Raw genomic sequence first — 11491 nt, 5'->3', positions numbered from 1 at the left:
CTTTTTTAGTATTTGGATGGATCTGAAAAGAGCATTGTTTTTTTTTGGCTCTAAAAAGAGCCGTTTTTTATTACTTTCCACTCCTACAGGACCATGGTTTATGGTAGTTGGTTAAGCTTCAATGAGATCTTGTTTTCTTCTTTTACCATTCACAGGGCGAAATTTAAGAGTGACTGTCTGTAACGATCAAGCAAAATTCAAAATCCGTGGCAAACTTCGAAAAATCGATTTCGCTCATACTTTCAAGTTAGTTAGGGTAATGTATCCTAAGAATCGCTGTATAGTTGGTTTGATCAAATAACGCTTTATTATGGAGAAAAATGGAATTTTTTAAACACTCCCGAAAACGCCGTTCGCGACAGTAAATTTTGACTCAACTTTCGCGGCTGCTGGACACAAAATAAGCAACACTGGGAATTAAAACAACCCATATTCTTGAAGAACAATCTATTGAGTACGATATGCGTGACTTTGGGATCAATTGTACAATTTTAAGATAACAAAATAATTTTATTCGCTAGACGTGTGTTTAGAGTATCAAAAAGTAGGTCTTACAAAAATATTCATTCTGAATGTGCTTAACCTCTCAGTCGCGTGAAACGTCGCTGGTTGATTATTCAGGTGTTGGTCTTTCTAGTGATGTAAAGAAATCTTTGGGCAAATGATTGTGTGTCACGCAGTATGTCTTCAAACTTTGGTCAAATTACTCATTTCTGACCTCTGGCCGCTTTCTATAACAGACAAGATACTAGTGTTTATAAGTAAAATATAAACTCAAAAACAAGCCTAAAACACTTTTATAGCCTTAAATAATGTAGCTGTTTAAGAATTCTTACCTGGCAAACTCTGAAACCTGGATTTTTATGAATGTTTTTAGACACAACATCGATCTGGTTTCTTTCATTACCGACTCGAACTTGTCAACGGCCGAGTGCCACAGGGAGCCCAACCTTTCTTGTTGTGGTGCAAAACACAGGAAACCCAGATTGATTAAAAAATCGTTTTAATTTGTTTTAATGATGATGCAAACACACACAATAAAAATTTTCACAACTATTCCAGTAACACTTACTGAATTACATGATAATCTATAATATGAATGACTAATAAAGAGGGGGAAAACCTGCAGTAGAACCTTACTAATGGTAACAGTTCTAAATTGATTTTAAAGAAGTTGAACCGTATACACTACATGCAATTTTTCTGCTCGGCATGTCATCATAAATGATCACCGGCCTCTAAGGTTCATAATTAGTACCGAACAAATGTATGTGACAGAGGCACCCACGATTTTATTGGAGTAGATGCGGAACATGAAAATCTTTGGAAAGTTTTTACGCATCCTTCTTCGGAACAGGTGAACAGCGTGTCATCATCGGTATCGCTGTTTTCCTTGCGGGAATCTGTAGTGGTCTTTGGTTTGTATTTCCTACTTTGTCTAGGTATGACAACGCAGAAATCTGGAACCTGGTCATCAGAATACTCCATCTTCCTAAGGGTGGGTAAGGCTAGAGCTGACGATTTCTTCGTTGTTTCAAATTTCGTGTTGGGTATCTTTTTTCCTTTTCCAACGCCGTATGCTCTCCAAACCACAATGTTACGCTTTTTGAAGATAACATCATTGTCAAGGCTTACGCCTTGCTCGATGGTTACAGACAGTCACTCTTTAATACTCCATTTTACAGTTCCATTCAGTGACCACGAATAATAGTCTCTAGCCGAGGCTGGAGTTTCCGCGCATGATAAACTATAGTTTATCATGCGCGGTAACTCCAGCCTCGGCTAGGAACTATTATTCGTGATCACTGAATGGAACTATAAAGAGGAGTATTGGGGCTTGGTTTAATTAGTTTTGGTGAAAGTACTTGAAAATATGTAGGACTCAAGATGAATATAATTTGCATCCAAAGCAAAAATTTTGAAACAACGAAGAAATCGTCAGCTCTAGCCTTACCCACCCTTAGGAAGATGGAGTATTCTGATGACCAGGTTCCAGATTTCTGCGTTGTCATACCTAGACAAAGTAGGAAATACAAACCAAAGACCACTACAGATTCCCGCAAGGAAAACAGCGATACCGATGATGACACGCTGTTCACCTGTTCCGAAGAAGGATGCGTAAAAACTTTCCAAAGATTTTCATGTTCTGCATCTACTCCAATAAAATCGTGGGTGCCTCTGTCACATACATTTGTTCGGTACTAATTATGAACCTTAGAGGCCGGTGATCATTTATGATGACATGCCGAGCAGAAAAATTGCATGTAGTGTATACGGTTCAACTTCTTTAAAATCAATTTAGAACTGTTACCATTAGTAAGGTTCTACTGCAGGTTTTCCCCCTCTTTATTAGTCATTCATATTATAGATTATCATGTAATTCAGTAAGTGTTACTGGAATAGTTGTGAAAATTTTTATTGTGTGTGTTTGCATCATCATTAAAACAAATTAAAACGATTTTTTAATCAATCTGGGTTTCCTGTGTTTTGCACCACAACAAGAAAGGTTGGGCTCCCTGTGGCACTCGGCCGTTGACAAGTTCGAGTCGGTAATGAAAGAAACCAGATCGATGTTGTGTCTAAAAACATTCATAAAAATCCAGGTTTCAGAGTTTGCCAGGTAAGAATTCTTAAACAGCTACATTATTTAAGGCTATAAAAGTGTTTTAGGCTTGTTTTTGAGTTTATATTTTACTTATAAACACTAGTATCTTGTCTGCTATAGAAAGCGGCCAGAGGTCAGAAATGAGTAATTTGACCAAAGTTTGAAGACATACTGCGTGACACACAATCATTTGCCCAAAGATTTCTTTACATCACTAGAAAGACCAACATCTGAATAATCAACCAGCGACGTTTCACGCGACTGAGAGGTTAAGCACATTCAGAATGAATATTTTTGTAAGACCTACTTTTTGATACTCTAAACACACGTCTAGCGAATAAAATTATTTTGTTATCTTAAAATTGTACAATTGATCCCAAAGTCACGCATATCGTACTCAATAGATTGTTCTTCAAGAATATGGGTTGTTTTAATTCCCAGTGTTGCTTATTTTGTGTCCAGCAGCCGCGAAAGTTGAGTCAAAATTTACTGTCGCGAACGGCGTTTTCGGGAGTGTTTAAAAAATTCCATTTTTCTCCATAATAAAGCGTTATTTGATCAAACCAACTATACAGCGATTCTTAGGATACATTACCCTAACTAACTTGAAAGTATGAGCGAAATCGATTTTTCGAAGTTTGCCACGTTTTGCTCGATGGTTACAGACAGTCACTCTTAAGCTTTATGTCGATGTTAAATAGTTTTAAAGACCTATGAATGGTAACTTTACTCACCTTTATGTAGTTAAGTTAAAGGTGGTAAAGATGTCTAAACACACATTTAACATAGTGAAATTAAATAACGGTAATGGAAGCTTTACCAAGCAATTGAAAGCAGTAGTAAAGGGGTTTAAAGGAACCTTTGCCTTTTGTCTGAAACTGCATTAAAGGCAATTTAAATGGATCTATACACATCGTGTAAATGTTATTAAAGGTCCAATACAGGCATATGTTTAAATTCATATGAAAGGTATATAAAGCTACTGATCGCTTGATTAAAGGTATGGTAAAGATATAATATAGACAGCGCCAATATATCAAATATATGGTAAAGGTATGGTAAATGGATGTGATAAAGACAGTGCCAATATATCAAATGTTTGGTAAAGGTATGGTAAATGTGTGTGATAACTACAATAAGGAAACATTAAAAGCATGGTAAAGATATTGAGTTCTCTAAATGTAATCATACGTATACACTTATTCATTTCTTCAAAATCTGTATATTTAGCGTATTTAGTATAATATAAGACTATATTTCACGGTATATAATTTTTATTCTTCTATAAATAAATGCATTTTATTGAAGTAGTTCTAAAATGTTTGCATCAGCATACGACAAATCGAAAGACATCAAAAATTGAAACGTATACAAATGCATTAATATCTGTAATTTTTATGTCTCTAGTAACACAAATTTCATGTTGAGTTCACTCAAGGCCTCCCTTTCTTGCAGTTGAATTATGAAAGGTGATGCTCAAAATGGCCGAGATTAAGGCATACATATATACATATATATATATATACGTTGGTATCTTTTTAAGCAGAATTAAATATTTAAACAGTTTCTGAATGATATAAAATATCAAGGCTGCTTTATCTCACAGATTTGTAGACAGATAACACAGTCTCGGCCATGGTACGTAATTTACCATATCGTGCTCATTCAATAAAATTCTAATATTAATACAAAAGAAAAGTAATCACGAAATTATGATATATCCAATTTAAAATATACAGAGATCGAGGTTGTTACACTACAAATTATGCCGGATAATTACCAATAACTCAATACCCTCGGTCAAGAGAATATGAACTAAGAGAAGGAATCCCCATACCCCATCATGTGCACACTTTGATGCTATTTTTACAATCCATTCTAAAAAAATCATCCAATGACATCATTTATATATTTAATCGTTTAGTTTCTGCACGCGCATAGTACACGAGCGCTCTACGCTGTTTGCTAATGTTTTCTCGTGCTTTTCTTATGTTCAAATGTTCAAACCTGCCCTCAAGATGACGATGTAGGTCAAAAGCTTTGGAAAATAAATGTAGAAATAATAGGATAAATGTAGAATTTGAACAAAATACTACTTCAATTTTCTGTCATACTTGCCAAGCTTTCGACGTGCACATTCATGTCTAGGACAGAGTCGAAATAACGGAAAACTCTCAAAACGTAAGCAAACAGCGTAGAGCGCGCGCAGTATTAAAATGCGCGTGCAGAAAAACAAATTGTTTAAAAATAGCATCAAACTGTGCACATGATGGTTACAAGGCAATATTGGGGTGTAATTCCTTCTCTTAGTTCATTTTCTCTTGCCTTGGTATAATAGTAAATAGTTAAATTTTGTGGTATTTGTTTATGACTTGCTCGATGATGAATTTCCGAGTTATGTAGGTTTATTTTTTCAATATGTTATAGAGGATATTACATGGGCGCGCGAAGATACGAATTTTTTCGTCGAGTGTTGAAAAGATTTTTTACACAAGAAGATAAAATTCCTATCTCCAAGCGGCCATGTAATATCCTCTGTTTATTATATAATTATCAATGAAGTATGTTTTGGCTTTTTCAGGCAATTCGTTCCGTATTTCTGAATAGCCATCGCAATGGTGTTATTTTCACACGTGAAAAGATATCAATTTTTTGAAATAGAGAAAAATAGATAGTCATTGGTAATTATACAATAAAAACCTTTAATAAATAGAAGCCCAGTTTGGGCATTGATTTTGCTTTTGCCTTGGCGATGGAGGGCCAGTTTCTCTTTCCAGTATTCTCTTTCTCACCAATTCTGGTAAAGAGTTCATGTGATGCTTGTCAAGGGATCGTTTTACTTTTTTAAGCTCTTGGCTCTCCCACATGAGAGGTCTCACAACATAACGAAGAGTTTTATGTGGAGGTTCTTCATCAAGATCACTTTCTTCACTTGACATGTACTCCACCCTCATGACATCAGCAACTCTTGCCTTCTTCTCATCACTCCGTTTTTTCGCGGTAACACTCTTAAGACGTCTGCCCAATTTCTACAGAAGCACAGACATAATTAAATTCAGAATTAAAAAAATCCTGGTTGCTCAAAAGATATGTACAAATGCACAAATCCTGGCTGTCTGATTGGCCTGTAAGTTCTAAAAAGCATTGGAAAGCTTTGCTGATCTAGTGATTATATAATTGCGATGTTAATAATCTTTCATGATATAAACCCACCTCTCGTTTTCTATTTTGCCTTCTACATGCCTGAACATGCTCCTTATCTTTGTTTTTAGCTCTCCTTTTCATGCTGGCCTTTAGCGTTTTGAAGTATGTCTTGTATGCAGCTGCATATGATATTAAATAAACAAATAATAAATAAATAAAATGAAAAAATATCCACTAACAATTATCGAAGATATTAGCTTGTATAGCTACTCTAAAACTCGAGTTAAAATAAAGTTTACGTATGCATGTACATATGCATGGAAAATTTCTACAACGTTTAACATCACTCTTTTTTTTTCAAACTATAGCAAGTGCTAGTCTCCCTGGCATCTGTTTTTAGTGTCGGTCGTACAAGTTAAAATTTTTACTCTATATAAAACATTTACCTTTCATTTGCAATAATGTCCATGGACACTTTTCTTCTCCGCCATATTCATGGAGAAGCTCAGTTTTTAACTTTTGAAAAACCCCAATGTTGAATTCTGAATCTTGGCTACATAAAGACAAATATACAATCTTAAATTATTGATAGAAATTTGGTCATTTTCATGCTGGTGTTCATCAGCTGTATATCTAATACTCACTTGGTCACACACATCTGTTATTTGCAGTAATGCCTTATTTGCTATCATAATGAATTATAATTTGGACTGCTAGTAAGATTTTGAAGGCCCGCCACTTTGCAGTAAGTAATTTACTCATTCTCTCACCAAAACAATTTAATAAATAAGGTCCTTACAATAAGTCATGACCTTCTCACAATGATGATGGTTATGATTTATATAGCACCCTTTGCTATGTGGATATAATCAAAGGCGCTTTACATGGAGTTGAGAATGACAATTGCTTTTTATGCAATTTACAATCATGGGAGATGGTTAGTATGAAGTGGAGGCACTGAGGGTGGTCACTTCCAGGGTTTCTTTTCTCGTCATCAGTGGTTCTTTTATGTCCCCCATTTACTGTAGGTTGGGAAGGGTTGGTAGACAGGGCCTACAGTTTTAAGTCCTTATCCGAGAAGACTTAAAGATCTAACCATTTTCAGAAATAATTACAAAGGCAGCACCTTCTCCTCAGTTATTTTAAGGCCCTGAGTGTTGGTCTGTTATGAAGTGCAAAAGTGCAAAACCATATATATATATATATAATATATATATATATATGCATGGTTTTGATTTATGTTTCTTACTATACCTCTCATCAACCTTTAATGTCATGCCAGTGTTGTCACTGCTTGCCATGGCTTTTAACACTCTTCTTACGTCATTCTATAATAATTTTACAATCATGTTAGTAGAGTGCACACACTTAACCCGTGCACAATAATTAGTACTAATTAGTAATACTATTTCATACAGAATCTTTTGTTTTCTATTGTTTAGTTATCACTCTTTAGTGCTTAAAATTAGTTTTAGTTTCACGGGTTTAGTGCGAGCACTCTGTTCATATTACATCTTTCTATACATTCATATAAACATAATCATGTAAACAAGGTTCTAGATCAGTTTTATAAATCCTCTTTTATAAATCCTCCATGCACAATCATCAAAAGTTAAACTAAGAAGTTTAAATGATTATTGACATGCATTATTCCATGTGTCTTTCTTAACTCGCAGAGTACTCAGAACAAAAGAATTTTAGGCGGGAAAAATTTACGAGCATTTTACTGATAAGCATCATTATTACACTTAGATACGTACGTAGCTTCTTGAACTGCGAACACTACGTATACATAACTATAGTCGAACTCCAGCTACGATTTGAGCCTGAGAACGCCTTAGGGAAATTGAGTGTATTCAATTGAGGTGTTAAACGCTTAAAAGGAGAGATCAAAGGTCGAACAAGAACTTAAAAGCTTAAGTACTCTTTTATTAGAGTGCCTTTGTACTCTTAAATCGGTATAAAGTACCTCTTTTATCTAAGTTTAGCTATGATACTCACACTACACATCTTGGGGACACGAACAGTCCCACCGGTTTGACGGACCGGTCGTCTTCCAGAACCGCTTGCCACACAAAGATCGACCTTGCTCGAAAGCTCCTGGACTTTATTCGTAACCTCCTTCAGGACAGCACGATCTTGCTGGTTTGCAGCACGTATCTGCTCACGAAGCTCCCTATTTTCTTTCACGACGTTTTCTAGTAGTAGCACGTACTGATCTGTCAACGATACAGCCATAGTAGAAAATAAATGATAAGAAGAGTCTTGAGACGGTGTAGTGTGCAAGTAACAAGTCACAGGCGAAAAAGAGTCGTTATAATTATGCTGCTGTAATATATTACAAATTTCGGCGGGAAAACCATACTCACCTAAATTGCCATTTCCGGTCAAAATAAACATTCTCCTGTGGTAGGACAGTAGAAGAGTCCAGTATCTTAACGTATATGAAGGTATGTTTAGTTTGTTTAATGAAAATGGCAAGTGTAAAATTACACGATTTTATGATCTAGTATGTTTCTGTTTCGAGAACAAAACGATGGTGATATAGTAAAAGATTTTTTCGACCCAAAACATATTTCTTTGGGAGGGGGGAGGGGGGAGGAGAGGGAGAGTGAGGAAATTCGCCATGTTCTAAACGAGCCGGGATCTGGGTTCGAGTTACGACCGCAAAGCATCTATGGATTGTTTGGAGGGACAGCCAGAGTCCAAACAATATGGCTGACAGTGTAAATGTAGATACTAAAATAGTAAAACTAACAGAAAGTGACATTCCTGGAGCGAAACTTCCAAGGGATTCTGTTGAGAAATGTAGTTGTGTTCAACTAAAGAGGTGGCTGCTTTGTAGAGGCGCAAAAACAACAGGAGTAAAGAAAGTTTTAGTCTCAAGGTTCGTATATGGCGTTACAATTTAACTTATAAGACTCGCATATCATACAGGCTAGATTTTCGAACTCCAATGCAGCATAAAGCCTCATTTCATTGATATATCTTATTATTTCAAATTACAGAGTACAGGATTACATGAAACATAGTCTTGACGTTAAATACTTGCGTGATCCAGACGGTGGTGTAAACCTGCTACGAAAGAAGGCAAAACTTGGCGTCCTTGACCACCAAGAACCAGAGATCACGGAGACTTTCCCTAAAGAAGGATTCGAAGCCGATCTAAAGGGACTTCCAAAAATATCATTTGGAACTGTGTGGAGATTCATGATAGAGGGAGTAGAGTGCAAAAAGCAGCTCTCCACTGCAAAACCACTTGTAAAGGGCTTCAATTTCTTCAAATCTGGACATGTCCTTTACATTGGCCACTTACATGAAAACGGCAAACACTTTATCAAGAGTCAAGTTCTGCCATCAATGAAAAAAGACAAAGTCTACACATGTTTTTTAGTTATTAGCTCATTTGGCAAGATGCTGAGGGCACACTGCAGATGCCCTGCTGGCATAGATGGCCGATGCAACCATGTTGCATCAACACTGTTTGCACTGGAACAACATTGTAAAGAAAGACAGAAGATAACAGTAGTAGACACAGATGATTCTTGTACGTCTAAACCCTGTAAGTGGAATGTCCCTCGAAAGAGAAAAGGCCCTGTACAGCCAATAGCTAAAATGAGTTTCGTGAAGCATGATTATGCAAAAGAAAAAAAGATACCCAAGCCTCATCACTCCAAGGAAAATTCAACCACAGAAAGTTGTCAAGATGAAAAAACTGCAAAAATGTTAGAAATGATGAAAGAGTATCAAAAGCTATCAGGGAATATTCTTGCCTGGACGCATATTCTGCCGCAAGAAGTAAAGAAGCCTGCCATTTCACCAGTAAAATGTCATCCTGTTTCAGCTAGAGAGTTGAAAGAAAAATTTGATAAAGTTAAGAGAAATCTTATGGTTGATGATTTGAAAGTGAAAGAAATTGAGAAACAAACTAGAGGTCAATCGAACATTGATTTGTGGCATCGTCACAGACAACCAAGGATAACTGCTACGAAATGTTACCGAGTAGCTGTACAGAGAGAGAGCACATCTCCTACCAAGATTATCAGAGATGTACTTGGTTACAATAAAGGATTCCAAAGTAAATCAATGGAGGAAGGATTAAAGATGGAAGACCAGATTATCAATGATTACAAGCTTTTCGAGCAAACTCAAGGAGCTGAAGGCATCAAAATCTCTAAGTGTGGTTTTTTTGTTTCAAAAGATCATTGCTTCCTTGGTGCAAGCCCTGATGGTCTTGTATATGATCCATCAACTGATGATTCAGAAGGACTTATAGAAGTAAAGTATGTTCAGACATCAAAAGATGAAACACTAGAGATGGCATTAGTGCGCAAAGGCATTTGTAAACAAAACAATGACATTGTAAGATTAAATGAGAGACATAAATATTTTTACCAAGTACAACAGCAGATGTTTGTGGCAAAGAGAAAATGGACAGACTTTGTTGTAAAGGGTTCAAGCTGTAGTTCACTGTTTTGTGAAAGAGTGAATTTCTCAAGGGATCACTGGGAATCTATTTTGCCCAGGCTAGAATCATTTTTTAACAACTGGATTGTGCCAGAACTTGTATACCCAAGAGTTAAATTTGGAATTTCTAAGTTGGATGCTCGTTCACTTTAAAAACACTTTTAAAGCATTTTGTAAAGTAGAGTAAAAACACTAAAAGTGTGCAATACTTTTCTCTATTTTAGTACTAAATAATACCAATTTAATAATATAAAATTATATAATTCACACAATTTAGCTTAAATTAGTACTATAAAATGTTGCACACTTTAAATGTTTTTTTTTTATTATTTCTAAAGAGTTTTCAATGAAAAAAATCCATATTCATACTTGAATCTTTTTATAATCATAATTCTTTTTATTTGTCTATTTGTACATTAATTAATTTAGATGCTAGATTGCTGTATTTTAACAGCTATGTATTACCATTATTTGATTACGCAGACATTGTATGGGGTGATAGGGGCAATTCCACTCTAATGTTGCAGCTTCAAACTTTACACAACAAAGCTGCAAAAATAATTCTAGACTTACCTATGAGATCATCTTCTAATGAGGCCCTGAATAAACTGAAATGGAAAACTCTTGCAAGACGTAGGGCCGAGCATAGGGCAACTTTTCTTTATAAATGTTTAAATGATTTATTTTCACATCGTTTTAACTTAGTATTTAATAAAGACATACACAATTATAACACTAGATCTAAGAACAATATCCGTAAGAGTGCTTCTACTAGAAACTGGGGACACTGGACATCGACAAATTTTGCCTCAAACGACTGGAATGAATTAGACTTATCAATTAGACAAAGCCCATCATTAGCTAGTTTTAAAAGAGCTTTAAGAAATTTAAATAGTTTTTAATATCGACACTAATAATTTTTAATTAATCCTATTCATATCTCATATATAATATCTATTTTTAATATTTGACTATTTGATATGCGGACACTGAATGTGTGCAACACTCTGCTCTATTGCTACTGAGCACTGTAAAGTTCAGTGGTAATATGCCTAGCTTCTGTGTTGCACACATTTAGTGTCTGCATTCTAACATTGTCATTATTTGTAAATTTACATTTTTGTTATTTTTTATATATTTATATTTTAGTCTTCATTTTTCTTTTTTGTTATATATTTATTTTAGAGGTCTCTCTTGTAAATCACCTTATGGTGACAGCGATAACCTCAATAAAGATTATTTATTATTATTGATGATGCTATAAACTATGATGTT

The 11491-nt window shown here is 35.3% G+C and overlaps 1 protein-coding gene across 1 annotated transcript; it reads left to right on the top strand.

Annotated features, from left to right (window-relative positions):
- The first annotated feature begins 8402 nt into the window (after positions 1–8402).
- Positions 8403–10369, top strand: LOC148908374 (uncharacterized). The gene is made up of 2 exons (XM_089035847.1): positions 8403–8636; positions 8758–10369. Exons 1-2 carry the CDS (start codon positions 8464–8466, stop codon positions 10367–10369), a joined length of 1785 nt encoding a protein of 594 aa, XP_088891973.1. The 5' UTR covers positions 8403–8463.
- The last annotated feature ends 1122 nt before the right edge of the window (positions 10370–11491 follow it).

The sequence above is a fragment of the Actinia tenebrosa genome, unplaced genomic scaffold (genome assembly GCF_029948245.1).
Source record: "Actinia tenebrosa isolate PJP-AT-01 unplaced genomic scaffold, QUT_ActTen_1.0 PGA_scaffold3__52_contigs__length_22856419, whole genome shotgun sequence".
In the NCBI taxonomy this organism is placed as follows: Eukaryota; Metazoa; Cnidaria; class Anthozoa; order Actiniaria; family Actiniidae; genus Actinia; species Actinia tenebrosa.
The sequence above is the reverse complement of the archived record's forward strand: the minus strand, read 5'-3'. Positions and strand labels throughout refer to the sequence as shown.